The 17338-nt window shown below is 37.4% G+C and overlaps 1 protein-coding gene across 3 annotated transcripts in view; it reads right to left on the reverse strand.

Annotated features, from left to right (window-relative positions):
* The window catches only part of ASB3 (ankyrin repeat and SOCS box containing 3), a 109771-nt gene that overhangs the window by 66628 nt on the left and 25805 nt on the right, over nucleotides 1-17338 (reverse strand). For all 3 annotated transcript variants that reach the window (XM_032352107.1, XM_032352108.1, XM_032352109.1), the window contains exons 2-3: nucleotides 15130-15338; nucleotides 4669-4827 (exon numbers count right to left, since the gene is read on the reverse strand). In XM_032352107.1, the coding sequence (XP_032207998.1) occupies nucleotides 4669-4827; nucleotides 15130-15325 (355 nt within the window). In that variant the 5' untranslated portion in view covers nucleotides 15326-15338. The remainder of the gene's footprint in view (nucleotides 1-4668; nucleotides 4828-15129; nucleotides 15339-17338) is intronic.

Below are 17338 nucleotides of genomic sequence, written 5' to 3' on the forward strand. Positions count from 1 at the left end.
TAGTTTGTTGCAAATCTTGAGGTGTCCGAGATTTGTTTCAATAAACAAAACTCTTCCATTATAGATTGAAACGTGGATCACTATAGTTATTTAAAAGAGGTAGATACAGGTAAGCAAAGCAGACTGCTTAAGTTTGTCATATTATTTACAGGGCAAGCAGACGCTGGTGTGCAGATCACCTAACTGAAGAGTCATAGGTCCATCCCTTGACCTTTGTTCTTATAAAAGCTAAATGTATACTTTCTCTTTCTCTTTTTAAAGAAATACTCTACTTTCAAACCAGGACTTAATATAATTGTTACTGTACTTGAGCACATAAAAGTACTACATCTTTTTGAGGTTAACCTCCTTGTTTGCATCAAATTATTTTTTGTATTAACCAATATAAAACATAATTAGGATAGTCAGTTTGTTGCCAAAGAAACTAAGTAAATCCTGTTACTAAAAATAAGTGATTTAAAAAGCTATTCACTGGTTTGAATTATCTTAGCAACTGTTCTTTCAGTAACATAAAAAATTACAAGTTAACAATATACTAAAATAGAAATCACTAAAACTGCATCTCTGATTTTCTCTAAATACTTATATAAGTAAGCACAATACTGAATTTCATAAACAGGACTATTATATTTTGAAACTGTAAACTAAAGTACCAAACTAACATTTCTTAAATCGTTCCATGCAATGTTAATGTTCTTTGAGATTTTTCTAAGTGTTCCATAAAAAAAAAGAATATTATGGTCAAATACACTTCAAAATGCCGTTAAAGTTAAAACAAGTGTTGTTTTGGGACACGTGGGTGGCTCAATGGGTTAAAGCCTCTGCCTTTGGCTCAGGTCCTGATCTCAGGGTCCTGGAGTCGAGCCCCACATCGGGCTCTCTGCTCAGCGGGGAGCCTGTTTCCTCCTCTCTCTGCTTGCCTTTCTGCCTACTTGTGATCTCTGTCAAATAAATAAATAAAATCTTTAAAAAACAAAAAAACAAAAAAAACCCCAAGTGTTGTTTTATAACAGGTCTGAGAGACACTTCCATTCATCAAACAATTTACTAAAAGCCACCATACATCAGGCACTTATCTGGGTTTGGAGGTTAAAACAGTGAACAAGAGAAATAAAATGCCTGCTCTCATGGAGCCTTCTTTCTAGTAGAGAGGACAGTCAATTAACAAAAAAGGAAATAAATACAGTACAGTGAGAAGAGCTATGAAGACAAGAAAATGGGGTAAGAGGGCAGAAGACACTTCTCTCTGGATGGACACATTGAGCTACAAAGCTAATGTTTTTTATTTTTCTACATTGGGGAATACAATACAATACATAGTACTTCCCAAACACAGGTTGATCAGGAGCCCTTTTGTCAATGAAGATCTATTAATTCTATTAATAGCTCATCAAATCAATTCCATAAGTGCTCTTCTAACCAATGTGCAGACAACAGCAGGGTCAAGACTCAAATACAGCTCTTTTGATCCTAAATATAATGTTTTTATATCTTCTTCATCTTTGAAAGCAGAAATAACAGTGCATATCTCAGAATCATCGTGAAAATTATGACATAGTTAATTCATGTAAAACACTTGACATAGAGTTTGGTACATACACTGCTCAATAAATGTTTTAGTTACTATTAGTACAGTTACTATGCACATGTCTAGGGGAATAATATTGCCTTGTCTTAATATCTTTTTTTTTAAAGATTTTATTTATTTATTTGACAGGGAGAGATCACAAGTAGGCAGAGAGGCAGGCAGAGAGAGAGGGGGAAGCAGGCTCCCTGCTGAGCAGAGAGCCCGATGTGGGGCTCGATCCCAGGACCCTGGGATCATGACCTGAGCCGAAAGCAGAGGCTTTAACCCACTGAGCCACCCAGGCGCCCCTTCTTTTAATATCTTGAACACTTTATTTTTATCTCTTTCATAGGACCTAATTATGTTCATTCCTCTATATGGTAGATTTCAAGGCGCCTGGGTGGCTCAGTGGGTTAAAGCCTCTGCCTTCGTCTCAGGTCATGATTCCAGGGTCCTGGGATGGAGCGCCACATCAGGCTCTCTGCTCAGCAGGGAGCCTGCTTCCTCCTCTCTCTCTGCCTACTTGTGATCTCTGTCTGTCAAATAAACAAATAAAATCTTTAAAAAAAAAAAAGACAGCAACCCAAACAGAGGCTGTACATGGCTAGGCCACAATGAAAGCTTACTATGTAGTTGTGAACACAATATCCAAAGTGGGTTACATGCGCATGTAAAAACCAAAAACCAAAAAACAAAAACCTTAGCTAAAAAAGCAATCTTCCCTCAAGGAAATATGAACTATATTACAGAAAGGCTTCCATTAAACATCTTCATAATTATACATTTTACCTATTCAAAGTACTTTTATAAATTAACATCACCAGTAATGGGTCATATTCTTCCTGATAAGATGTACTAAGATACCATTTCATTTCTTTGATATTCCTGCCAGAAATGCATAACCAGAATTTTATCAAGAAAACACATCAGACAAACCCAAACTGAAAAACATTCTACAAAATAAATGTTCTGAATTATTCAAAAATGTTAAACTAAAAAGAAAGGTTATAATCATAAAAGATGAAGAGTGAAAATCTGTTCCTAATTATAGGAGGCTAAAGAGACCTAACAACTAAATTTAACAAATGATCCTAGACTGGATCCTGCACTAATAAATTTTGTTGCTGTTATAAAGGACATTAGTGGAACAATTGGCAACATTGAATGAGAGCTGTAGATTAAATAACAAACCTGTATCAGTGTTAACTTCCTGATTTTGATCATCATATGGTGGTCATATAAGACAATTTCATTGCTTTTAGGAAATGCATACTACAGTATTTATAGGTAAAGAAGCATTATGTCTATAATTTAATCTCAAAGGGTTCAGAAAAAATACACGGATAAATACAGAGAAAGAAATAAAATCGTAAAATGAACACAGCGAAATAACAAGATCTGAGGGGAAAGTATGAGTCCTTTGTAGTGTCAGAACATTTCCAAAAGTCTGAAACTATTTCAAAATAAAATGTCTAAATACAAAAGTAATGGGTAACAAAAAGGAAAGATGGCAAATAATCACATAAAAAGATGTTCAGTACATTAGCAACCAGGAAAAGTACAAACTAAAACCACAATGTCACTAAAAGCAAAAAAGAAAAATTTGTCAAAGGTAACTATTGGCGAGCATGTGGGACAAGTGAAGCTATCGAACATTACTGGAGGGAGGGAATGCAAGCTGTATAGTCACTTTGTAAGAAACTTCTGAATTGTTTTTCAAACTTAAACATACACTTACCACATGACCCCACAATCCTAGGTATTAATTCAAGAGAAATTAAAACTTACATTCAAACAAATCCTACATGTAAATGTTTGTAGCAATTTACTCACAATCACCAAATACTAAAAACAACTCAAATGTCTATTAACTGGTAAATGGATAAACTGTAGTACATTTATATAATGGAATTCTACTTAGCAACAAAAAGGAATGAATTCTTGATAACACAACATTATGAATCCCTAAAGCATTATGCTAAATGAAAGAAGTCAGCCTCAAAGGTTACATGTTGTATTATGCTATATATATTTATGATATTCTGCAAAAAAACAAAATACAGGGAGGAAAATAGAGGTTGTGAGGAGTAAAGTTTAGGGAGAGGTTGATTAAAAATAGGCAGCATGAAATAAAATAGGCAGCATGATGGAATTTGAGGGGTGGGAGGTGATGGGACTGTTCTGTGCCTTGACTATTACTGTCATTACGCAATTTTATGCACACATCAAAACTCACAGAACTATACACTAAGAAGAATGACTTTTACTATACATAAATTTTAAGTACACATTATGCTCAAAAGAAATAAAGTATTTCCATAGGCACCTCATTTTATTCTCAGTCCAATAAAAACTATGTAGGTACCTATACTCTCATACTCTCATTTTACAAGCAAGGAAACTAAACTATAGCAAATAAATGTACATACAAATTACAAATGGTAGGACCAAAATTGCAGTCCAGATACATTGATTCTACACAACTATTTTATTCTCCTGATTTTTCATGTTCTACTAAATTTTATGGGCCACAATGTCCCTAAAGACAAACAGGATCAACGAGAGGGAAGGAAGAAAAAGAAAACAGGTAGTGGAACTGTGCCTTTTAGAATTTGACCTTTAGTCCTTAAGGAATTAAAAATAGTCCATAATTGAAGAAGTCTCAATAGTAATCTATACAGGCAACAAATTAAATGACATTAAAGAATTAGCTGGTGATTTCTTCCATAAAACCTCAATTTCTTAATACAAAGAAAAAGCAAAAGCAAATAAAACATTTATAAGTAACCTTACAACTACTGCTACAATTTAAGCTATCCAGTCTTCAGAACAATATTGAGAACAATGATGGTGACTAAAATTCAGAACAGATTCTACAACTTTACACAAATGTTTGAAAATATTTCCAGATGCTATTACCGAAGGGTGAAAAACAACAGGGATACCTTTTCAGTTTCAGAATCAAAGAAGTGGCAATATAATATTTGTAAAGGAAAATACTGTAGTACAACAGCTTGAGGGGAAATTAAGTTTAGTTTCTTTAACAAAAAAATTAATAAAAAATAAAAAATGACATCTATACCAAAAATAGCATACTTCACCTAAAAACAGTGGTGTGGTTTCCTCTAAAGTAGTTGCATTAGGATCTGCCCCAGCTTCTAAAAGAATCTGTACAATCTTCCAATGTCCTTGACTTGCAGCAAGATGTAATGCACAGAAGCCCTCAAAAGTCTTTGTCTTAATGTAGTTTTCAGACGAATCTATGTATAAATTAAAAAAAAAAAGTCAACTGGAAGATATCACTGCTATTTCTTGTGATTAAAAAGCAAAGACACCAAGAAGAATTTAGTGCAATATTAAAATACAATTATAAATGGGAGGTCTGAGTTTAAAACTCTCTAGAAAATTTTTTAAAAAGTTCTACAGGCGTCTTGCTGTAAAAAGCTCTCTGGTATTCTTAACATACAAATTCTGCCCACAAACTCATTTTCTATTCTCTAATTTTTGATGGGTAAGGGAAGGGGAGTGTGGCAGAAGTTGAAAGGTAACACAAAAGCAAGGTCTGAAGAGGATGTAGCACCATATATTTGCTTAAACATGATTTACTGAAAAACTGATAAATTTTTTTATTTCTAAGTTTCTATGAGAGAAATGGTCTCATCTCAAGCATTACTTCCTTGTACTCAACTAATAACATGAGGGTAGTTCATATCACAAAAACAGTGTTTCCAGATTAGTCAGAAACTGACCTTTATTCAGATATTCAAAAAAAAAAGGTTAAAAAAATTAAAAAAAAAGGTTAAGACAAAAACCAGGAACATACAGATATATATAGAAACACAGACAGCTCAAAAACACAGAAATCTCGATATTCTAAAGATGCTCATTCTTCCCAAAATAATTAATAAATTTATTACAATTCTAATCAAAATGCCAAAAGAGCTGGCAGTTCTTTGGTTGATTGGTTTTATACTTGCTAAAGTTAATAGGGGTAGGAGTTGGCAGGTCAGAAAAACAAAGAAGTTAGAAAAATAAAGAAAGCAAGTACTGAGAGGAGACTGGACTTACCCTATATACTAAACCAGATCTTAAAGTTAGAATAAGCAAAACAAAGTGGCATTGACACAAGGGAAGAGGAGGGTGCCTGAGGGAGAAGAGAAGGAAGAGTCAGCAGAAGCAAGAGAAGAGATGATGGCTATGTTCTCTTCCACTGAGAAAGGAGAAAAAGAGATAAGGCTTAATCCTAGCCATTTAAAAATCTCAGGATGGAATGGGACTGTGACAAAAGCATCTAACTGGATTACAAATGGATGACCCATTAGAAAATGGTTCCATCATGACTAGAAACTGTAAGGCTAAAGACAAAAGGAATTGTACATACACAGTGTAGTCCAGTTGATAAAGTTGTTTTTCGCAGGGAAAAAGATTAACAATTCTGAAACCACTATCTATGTACAATAAGATCGAATAAGCAAATGAATGTATGGTAGACAAAGATGGTCTCACTTTTGAAAAGGGAGGTTACAGAGAAGAAAAGAAGAAAGCTAGAATGAACCATACGGTACTGGATCAGAATCCAGATGTCAATGAACTTGGATTTAGCTTTAATACAGATACAGATGGATAGATACAGAGATACTTATAAATATGTGTATACATGTAGGTCATAATAAATATATTTCCTAGCTCTGTCTGCTAAAGGGGCTTAAAAGTAAAGACATGCCAGTAGCCTTAAGCATACTCAGTGCCCAGATCTTAATTTTGAGTACCATTCTCAAAGGAAACAGGGCTCTTAAGAAAAAGGCTGATTCCAGGGGTGGCACAAAGAATATACAAAATGAGCCTGGTGCATCTTCCAAGTTCACCAAGTAAAAGAAGTGTTCAAAAAAATAAAACATGGAGGTGGGGAGGTGCCTGGGTGGGCTCAGTCAGTTAAGCATCTGCCTTTGGCTCAGGTCATGCATGATCCCAGAGACCAGAGTACAACCTCCGCATAGGGCTCCTTGCTCAGCAAGGAGCCTGCTTCTCCCTCTCCCACTGCCTCTCCCGCTGCTGCTGCTCTCTCTCTCTCAGATAAACAAAAGCTTTAAAAAACAAAAACAAATACATGGAGACCCATCAAAGAAACACAAGAGCCAATCTGAAAGAGCACTCAATGACAAAAGACAGAACAATCTGAGCAACAAAATCAGCAAAATCATATTCAATTAGAACCCAATGTATAAAGTTAATACATATGAGTCCTGGCATATATAAGTGATTGAATAAATGGAAGAGAGGAGATATTCTAAACATCAGAAAACTTCCATATAATTTATGTAGATATTCCCCCCTCAAGGAAAGGAGCTAAATTCCCACTTAGGTGATGGCCACCCTTAGTGATTTGTACACACACCCATCTTAGGAAAGTGAAATAAAAACACCTGTGCAATTAACTATGAAATAAAGAAAAGGCACTTCTCACTCAGGAGGAAAAATAGTGAAGTCAGTTAACTACTAAATTGAGATTCTAAAAGATTTTACCTATAGAAAAAAATAGATACATTTAAATAGCTAACTCTAAAACCACTGGATCAGGAAAGTAAAACGATCTGGGAAACACAGTAGATTTGGAGTTAGAAGATTTGGGCTGCAATCCTGGCTCCACCAATTCTGTATTGGATTAGCCTTTGGGCAAATTATTCAAACTCTCTGAAGTACAGGTTCCTTAACAGTAAAACAAAAACAAAACAGCTGGCCTAAACCCTCAATGGGGTTCAACAGAATTACAATAATTATGTACTGTCACAGTTGTTAGAAATTTGGGAAAGTCTCCAAAACATTTTTCCCCCAAAACGTCATTTTAAAGATTTATTTACTTAAAAGAGAGAGAGCGTGCAAGCGTGTACACATGAAGGAGGGGCAGAGGGAGAGAACCTTAAGCGGACTCCACACTGAGCACGGAGCCCAATGCAGGGCTTGATCCCACAACCCTGAGATCAGGACCCTAGCCGAAACCAAAAGTCAGATGCTTAACCGCCTGTGCCCCCAGGTGCTGCTCCAAAATATCATTTTAAGAAAACCGTCAGGACCCAGTATAAATTGATTTTGGAAATTCCAATAATATCCTGCCCTCCTTAACTGGTATGAGGGGACCAAAGGGATCTTATCTATCTTGGACTGCACTATCAACCACCTCTCTGTCTTCCTTTCCTTAAAAGGATTCTTGGGGAAATAGCTCATAATACTCAGTTTTTAATGCCTTAACCTCCACTTCTCACTGGAAGGCAAAGTAGTTTCTGCTTCTATTCTACTTATTAAAATTTTAAACATAAAGGCATTGAAGACTTCATAGTGAACAAACCCATAATAGGCACTTCAGTTCTTTTATAACAACCTGCAAGTTCTTCTGTGGCTGCACTTTCACGATTGGGGCCGTGTCTGCTGGACCAATTCCAGCTATCTGATGCCTGTACGGCAATGACAAGAGTTGACTTTAACATTCTGGCAATGATACTACAACCTTATGTTTCCTAGTAAACTTGCTTACTTGTTTCAGTGAAAGATAATAGACTTTATTTTTCTGCAAAGCCCTAAGAAGGAAAGCAAAAGCACATGGTTTTAAGTAGAGGTTAAATATTTAAGTAGAAGTTAACACAGGTTAAGTATTAAGATCAGAACCTCAACACCTGGGCAACAATTTGATGATGACTAAACAAATAACATGTGCCAATCACAATGAGTGGTGACTGTCCATTGTAGGTAGCTTACGTTGTCACATACTTTGCACAATGTGCATCATCTCATTGTGCTTTATTTAGGAATTCTAAGAAAAGGTTGTCTCCAAAGAGAACAGCTACAAGGAGGATACAATGAACATAAGAGAAATGCAGAGATAAGAAAAAGTAAGACCCTGAGTCCTGTTGACATCGTTTCAATAAAAGCATCCAGCAATTCCTAAAGGGACCTACCACTCTTACCCTCCTTTTCTTTTTTTTTAAAGATTTTTATTTAAAAAATAAGTAAGAGAGAGAGAAAGTGAGAGAGTGCGCGAGAGGGGTGGGGTGGGGGACAGAGGGAGAAGCAGGCTCCCTGCTCAGCAGAGAGCCTGATGTGGGACTCGATTCCAGGAGACTGGGATCATTACCTAAGCCAAAGGCACTTAACCGACTGAGCCACCCAGGGACCCCCCCTTCTTTTTTTTTTTTTTAAGTTTTTCTTTTAAATTTTTATTTAAATTCCAGTTAGTTAATATACAGTGTAATATCAGTTTCAGGCATACAATTTAGTGATTCAATACTTATACACAACACCTGGTGCTCATACACATCTTTGTGCAAGCTAGTTTGAATCATTTTTCATTCCTTACTGAAATTTTCTGATTAATATTATGAATAGTTTAGCAGTGTCTATCAATATTTTAACTTTGCATATTTCTTTTTTAAAAAGATTTTATTGGGACGCCTGGGTGGTTCAGTTGGTTAGGCGGCTGCCTTTGGCTCAGGTCATGATCCCAGTGTCCTGGGATCGAGTCCCACATCGGACTCCTTGCTTGGGAGGGAGCCTGCTTCTCCCTCTGCCTCTGCCTGCCACTCTGTCTGCCTGTGCTCGCTCTCGCTTCTCTCTCTATGACAAATAAATAAAATCTAAAAAAAAAAAAAAAAAATTTATTTATTTATTTATTTATTTATTTATTTGAGAGAACATGTGAGAGGAAGAGAATCTGAAGCAGACTCTGCAATGAGCCCAGAGCCCAACTCGGGGCTCAATCCCACAACAGTGAGATCAAGATCTGAGCCAAAACCAAGAATCAGATACTTAACCCACTGAACCACCCAGGCACCCCTGTATATTTTTTGTGCCAGTAACATCACTTCTCAAACTCTATCCTATAGAAACACACACCCATGTGGACAAAGTTATAAGGATGTTAACTGAAGCATGACTTATAATAGCAAAATTTCAGGAAACAAGATGCCTATCAACAGAAGAATGATCAAATACATTACATATACTCTATGAAACACCATGCAACAGTTCTTTAACTCAGAATGAAATGAGGAGCTACTGCAGAGTTCTCAGCAACTGCAGAGTTCTCAGCATAAGAGAAGGACATTAGTCTGACATATTGTAAAATGTTCTGATACACTAAGACTAGACTGTGGTAGGACATGGAAGAAGCAAAAGCAGAAACAGATTTGTTAGGATGCTATTACAGCAATGTAAGCCAAGAGATATGTGGTTCAGTCCAAGATCTCAGTGGTTCTGAGGTAGTGAGAAATGATGTGAATATATGTTACATGTAGTCACACACAGATACACACACACACACATACACACATAAAGATTTGCTGACTGGGTGAGGAATATAAGAAAAACAAAGTAATTAAAGATGGCCCACAGCTTCTGGCCTGAGCTGGAAAGCTGGAATTTTTTTTTTTTTTTTTTTGAAGATTTTACTTATTTGAGAGAGAGAGAATAGGAGTGGCGGGGGGGGGGGGGCAGAAGGAGAAGCAGACTCCCCACTGAGCAGGGAGCCCAACATGGGGCTAGATCCCAGGACCCTGGGATCATGACCTAAGCCAAAAGCAGACACTTAAAAGACTGAGCCACCCAGTCGCCCCTGGAATGTTGGAATATTTCTAATCTTGTAGATGAAACAGAGACACCAAGAAGTTAAAAGACCTGTCTAAGTCCATACCAATAAAGTGGCAGAGTTAGCAGAACCCAGGTCCATCTGAACACAGCTCTTCATCACTGCTACACTGGTCTTTACCTAATGATCTTCAGCATCTGTTATCATACCTAGTATGACAGCATAATATTTTTCTAACAGGAACTAATGAAAAGTACTACGAATTAGTTCACATATTTGCCAAATAAAAATATTTATTGGTGGATATGCTACAGTTAATTACAAGATTTTAAGTGACCTTTAATTAGTAAGTGGTTTAATATCGAATGGCATGATTAACGGCCACTGAAGATCATTATTGTCCTCCAAGATGAAAAAATGCACAAAATCTCAGTACCTATCACATAAACTTCCAGTACAGGAAAGAAGACAAGCAAATCTGTTATTAATACTTCAAATAGAAAGGTAAAGTGAAAAAAATGTACATGCGTATTAAATTTCTAAGTAATCCATACCGCAATTGAATGCTCTTCTCCAACGTGAATGAGAAGACCATGTATGATCCTTAGGCTAGATTCTGGATCTAAACTGAAGAGACAGTAAAGCACAACCTTTCTAAATATCTGAAATGCTTCCACTCTTTTTGTGTAGGCCTGAGCACTTCCATAACTTTAGCACACTAATAAAAGGTATGTTTTAAGAATCTCTGGCAGTTCACTAATATTAAATGAAGTTCAAGAAGATAGAAATTATATAATAAAAGACACTCTATGTACACCAGAAGAGCTATAAAAGATAAGAGAATTATGAATTAAATAAAACACAGTATATAGCAAGTATAAAGAATAACAGAAATGTCATACTTGCTTTGGAAACTTTTAAGATTAACCCAGAATACCAAGTTAATTGGTATAGATATAAAAGATGCTACTGTCAGCAATAAGCAAAAGAGACCTTACTTCACTCCTAAAGACTAAAAACCCCTGTATTTCATCATTATTTTAAAATACATCCTCAGGGGCACCTGAGTGGCTCAGCTAGTTGGCGTCTGCCTTTGGCTCAGGTTGTGGTCCCAGGGTCCTGGGATCAAGCCACACAGCAGGCTCCCTGCTCAGCAGGAAACCTGCTTCCGCCTCTTCCCCTGCTTGTGATCTCTCTCTCTCTTTCTGTGTCAAATAAATAAATAAAATCTTTTAAAAAATATAATAAAATACATCTTCACAAGGACCTGAGATGCCCTTCCAACAGATGAATGGATAAAAAAGATGTGGAACAGGGACGCCTGGGTGGCTCAGTTGGTTGGATGACTGCTTTCGGCTCGGGTCATGATCCCAGAGTCCCGGGATCGAGTCCCGCATCGGGCTCCCAGCTCCACGGGGAGTCTGCTTCTCCCTCTGACCTTCTCCTCGCCCATGCTCTCCTTCACTGCCTCTCTCAAATAAATAAATAAATCTTCAAAAAAAAAGAAGAAGATGTGGAACATATATACAACGGAATATTAGTCAACCATCAGAAAGGATGAATACCCACCATTCACATCAACATGGCTGGAACTGGAAGGGATTACGCTGAGTAAAGCAAGTCAGGCAGAGAAAGACATTTATCATATGGTTTCACTCATATGTGGAACATAAAGAGCAGCACAGAAGACCACTGGGGAAGGGAAGGAAAACTGAATGTGAAGGGGAAGAAATAAGAGAGGGAGACAAACCATGAGAGACTATGGACTCCAGGAAACTGAGGGTTTCAGAAGGAAGGGGTTGGGGGCATGGGGTAGCCAGGTGATGAGTATTAAGGAGGGCCCATGTTGTGATAAGCATTGGGTGCTACACTTAACTAATGAATCGCTAAACACTACATCAAAAACTAATGATGTACTACATGGTGGCAAATAAAACATAACAAAAAATAAAATACATACTCACACGTAGCTATACCCTAGCTAGACCTTTTACAAAGTAAGCAGCTACTGTTCCTCACTGGTCAGTGTTCCTGAATTTGAATCATCCAGGTAAGTTTAAACTGTTATTTTTTTAAAAAGGATCTAGGGACTCCTGGGTGGATCAGTTGGTTAAGCACCTGCTTTTGGCTCAGGTCATGATCCCAGGTTTTTGGGATCGAGTCCCACATGAGGCTACTTGCTCAGGGGTGAAACTGCTTCTCCCTCTGCTTGCTGCTCTCCCTGCTTGTGCATGCTCTCTCTCGCTCTCTGACAAATAAATAAATAAAATCTTTAAAAAATAAATTAATTCTATGGGGAGCACTATGAATTGTGTAAGACTGATGATTCAGAGATCTGTACCCCTGAAACAAATAATATATTATATGTTAATTTAAAAAATAAAATAAAATAAAATAAAATAATTAAAATAAAGGCAGGGGACCTGAATAAACTATGGACTTTAGTTAATTTCCAAGGGGGGGGGGATGGGCCATAAGAACATATAGAACATTTTTTAAAGTGACCAATAGGCTATACAGCCTTTCTGCCTCATTCCAGTTTTTTCCTAGTTAATCAATAATCAGATGTGACAGAATTTGGGGCACTAGTTCCAACTACAAAGAACAACCAAGCTCACGGAAGACTGAGACCAAAAATGTCACCACCTAAAACAAGTCCTATAGCTGCTTCCTGTTCTCTACACACCCTACTTCCTAATCCTGGTATACAAACTACAGGTGAATCAGATTTATCCAAAGTTTGTTTCATAACAGTGAACTCTAATAAAAATACAGTGAGAATTTTTTATTTGACAATTTATATCAACTATTCACGATAGTTAACTACATGGGGGTATCTTATCCTCCTAAAACATCAAGCATAAAAAAAGAATAATCATTAAAAATGAAAGTGACCCTTAAAATTTCTAACAGAAAACACAGATGACTTGAACAACCCATTCAAATACATTTAGTCAAAAGCATGCCTAAGTTTATTCTGCAGCTATACAAAAAACTGTAACATAAACACTACTAACCTGCTGTGGGGAGAAAAAAACATTGGGATTGACCTTTTTAACTAGAAAAGAGTATTTAAATTCATGCCTTTATTTATCACTAGTCTGGGAACTCAAGCTATAGAATTAACTTCAAATTCTGAAAACACCTATCAAGTTTTTAAAATTTAAGGCATAAAGTCTATTTTTCTACTACCTTCTAAGAGTCAACTATAACAGACTCTAGAACATGGGCCCAGCAGTCAAATGAACCTCCTGTATTATTACTGGGGGAATTTAGCCTTGCCATCCCTCATTCCTTAAAACAAAACAAATAAAAATCAATGCTCCCCAAAAATGTAGGAATTATTTTATTTCCCACCCATGAAGCCATGAGTTAGTAATTCTGATGAAATATGGCACCAGAAGTCTAAATTTTGAGTAGCTAAATTTTGAGTAGCATGCTTCACTGACTGTTACAACAGAGTGTTAACATTCAATCTCAGTTAAATTACCTAGATGTTAAAAATGTTTACTTTGATTAAAGGTTGGAAGCAGGGGCGCCTGGGTGGCTCAGTGGGTTAAGCCGCTGCCTTCGGCTCAGGTCATGATCTCAGGGTCCTGGGATCGAGTCCCGCATCGGGCTCTCTGCTCAGCAGGGAGCCTGCTTCCTCCTCTCTCTCTCTCTGCCTGCCTCTCTGCCTACTTGTGATCTCTGTCAAATAAATAAATAAAATCTTTAAAAAATAAAAAAAATAAAGGTTGGAAGCATGCTATAGTGAAAAAAAGTGGGCTTTAGAATCAGAAAGAAATGGGTTCTAGTTTATTATGTAATCTTTGGATAAGTCAACTTCTCTGAGCCTTGGTACATATTAAACAATGTAAATCAAGTACCTAGTACAAGGACTGTTAAAAAGCAATACTCACTCACCATTATCCCCATCACCCCCACCCACCATCTCCTGTCACAATCTCATTTAGTCTTTTTTACTGAGCCCTTTTCTCAGTAGTGAGCTGACAAATATATCACTGGCTCTCAGAAAGGGGAAAAAAGCTCAAATTTACAGCTTTGGTTTACAGTACCGGTTGACCTCTGCCATGTAAATATTCCCACCTGACTGATCTCAGGTTTACAAGCATGAAGTCAACTGAAGACAGAATTGGAAAGAGATGCACAATAGCACATGGCTACTCTCTGTCTCATTACCCTTTTATTCTCCCCACAATACTTTTATATTTTGAAATTATCTTGTTTAAATGTTTAGGTGTTGTCTGTCTCCCCTGATAGGAATTTAAGCACCATAAAGGCAGGGACCTTGTCTATCCTCTTCTCTAATGTGACCTCAGATTAAAAAAAAAAAAACAAAAAGTAATTGGAAAGAGTCCTGAAATTAAGAAAACTGAAAAGTACTAAAAAAAAAAAAGACTAATTCAACCAAAGCGCACACACCCTCAATTCCAGTAACATTGTTCCTTCTGTTTGGAAAAGGAAGAAGGAATAAACATGACTAGTAACAACCAAATGCTTAATTAAAAGAGCTCAGACAGGGGCGCCTGGGTGGCTCAGTGGGTTAAGCCATTGCCTTCGGCTCGGGTCATGATCTCGGGGTCCTGGGATCGAGTCCCACATCGGGCTCTCTGCTCAGCAGGGAACCTGCTTCCCTCTCTCTCTCTCTCTGCCTGCTTCTCCGTCTACTTGTGATTTCTCTCTGTCAAATAAATAAATAAAATCTTTAAAAAAAAAAAAAAAAAAAAGAGCTCAGACAGTAAAAATGGGCCAGGCACAGCAAGTTACGTATCAAGGACAACATTTACAGATATCCAGCTGAAACACCATACTTATATAACCCAAGGCAGGCAATCTTACCATTCTTAATAATGCACAGGCAGTTCTTTTATGAGTCAAAGAAAAAGAAAACAAACACTACCGTTAATAAATCATATATTGCCATTTTTTTGTTTTATTAATCCAGCTTGTAGGCCCAGCCTCCCATACCTTGAATTTACTTTACCTGCATGAATTAACATCCGTAAACATTCTACAGAGTTGTGATAAGCTGCTTCGTGAATTGGCATCCATCCCCTGTTATCAGCAACATCAACGCTACGTCCCTTTTTGAGCAGTTTTCTTAAGACTTTAACATTGCCTTCTCTGGCAGCAAGTCCAACGGTGGAGCATGTGTCAGAGTAAGCCTCTGTAAAATCCATTCTTTTGACCAGTCTACAAAACAAGGCAGAAAGAAAACACTATAGACAATAAAACAACACTGCACTCCTAGAGATTAGCAGATCGAAGCAGGCCTGTCCTGCATCTGTCACAAGACCGCTGTGGAAAATCCTGAGGTGGAGAAAGCAACCTGTCAAGACACAGCCTCTTCTAGAGCCTAAACCATGAAGTGTCTTTGGGGAACTGGGATTCCTTGGAATGCTCTTATTAAAGATATCAAGAGAGTTTCAAGTGTTCTATCATTCCACTTCTGGAAATGTCTGAGCAGCTCCTTCCTGCAAGCTTCTGCTCCTGTTCATATCCGCAAAAGTGCCTTCACTGGAACTCTGTAGATGAAGGAGTTAAACACCTGCAGTTAATCCCAAATGTGTACTCTATTACATAGAGATGGCCATTTAGCTAACAGCAATGCTCAGCCTCAAGAATTAATTTGCAGTCCTCTCCAGGAAAAAGCTAGACCCAAAAAAGCTAGAAAAGGAATGAACAAAAGGGAAAAACAAAGATAAGTAAAAACTGTAGTTTTTCTTCTGGTCCTTTCCAAAAGAGACTAACATTCATGTTCTCTTTCCTTGATGAAACAGTCCCACATGGAATATATTGAATATACTGAAATGAACAAGAGCATCATAAAAAGATGACTCTAGCTTTCCTATACCAGCCTAGAAAGTTCTTGACTGCATTAGTGCCTCTTCCTCATCATTTTCCTCTAAAGTTCATTCTATGTTCCCCCATTATAGCTCTCAGTATGATTCTCACAAAGACAGTTTCTTGTTAATTACACTAGGATGCTAAGGTTCAGGATTCTCAGGGGAAGAGTTACCTCCCAAGGGGCAATCCTTCACAGTAGCACTCCTAGCCCAGCCTTCCTGATTTTTTCTAATGATTTTAGGAGGTGGTTCTGGAAATACCGACATGTCTAGTCTAATACAGGTGAAAACTTTCTAGAACCACATTCTAAATACTTTTTCCAGAAAACGAAGGTTTTATAAGAAGTTAAGGGGTGCCTGGGTGGCTCAGTCGGTTGGATGTCTGCCTTTGGCTCACATCATGATCCCAGGAATCATGGGTCCTGGGATCAAGCCCCAAGTCAGGCACCCTGTTCTGTGGGGAGCCTGCTTCTTCCTGTCCCTCTCCCCCCGCTTGTGTTTGCTCTCTCTTTCTCTGTCAAATAAATAAGTAAAATCTTTAAAAGGAGAGGTTAAAAGGAAGTGCATAGAATTTCCTATAGGAAATTTAAATTTATCCATGGTCACATTTAAATAGAAAGCTGTAACTGCAGAAGTAGATTCTCTAGTGTGCCAAACAGCTAACAGTACACTATGGATAAGTCTGATTGGATCAACTGGTCCCTTACTAGGAAAGTGAATATTTTTATCACACATTTAATTATGCAGTTGACGGTTATTTACTGTGCACCAACTAGTCATCAGTAATGTGGTGGATATAAAGATGACACAGACTCAGAGAAATGATAAACACATGTTATTCAAAACAAAAAGAAGAAAGTACTCCAAGAGAAGTTCAGGGGTAGTCAAAGAAGGGAGAAACTACTTAAATTTGTGAGGAATGTGAGCTGGCTCCTAAAGTACGCGGAGGATCTGACAAAGAGAAAAAGGGGAGAAGGGCATTCCATGGCAGAAGGAGAAACACAACAAACATTATGTAAATGAACAAGCAAGGATGAATTAGGGCCAGCAAGTAAGGGAAACAATTAGCTCACTTTTGAAGGAGGATTAGCTAAACAAAGAACAGGAGAAAAAGGAGCTTACAGAGGTAGCTGAATGCCAAACTGTGCAGAACCTTGAATGCTAGGTAGGCTACACTTTGTTGAAAGATGCTAATTCCCAGCTAAGGCCATTATATCCAAGTTTCACAAAAAAGAAAAGACCACACATATACGGCAAATTTATGGCATATTCACCTAATACAAGAACTGTTTCTATGTAGGAAAAACACACACACATAAGAATACCCCTCCAAAGACATTAAAAAAG

The sequence above is a fragment of the Mustela erminea genome, chromosome 7 (genome assembly GCF_009829155.1).
Source record: "Mustela erminea isolate mMusErm1 chromosome 7, mMusErm1.Pri, whole genome shotgun sequence".
Lineage (NCBI taxonomy): Eukaryota > Metazoa > Chordata > Mammalia > Carnivora > Mustelidae > Mustela > Mustela erminea.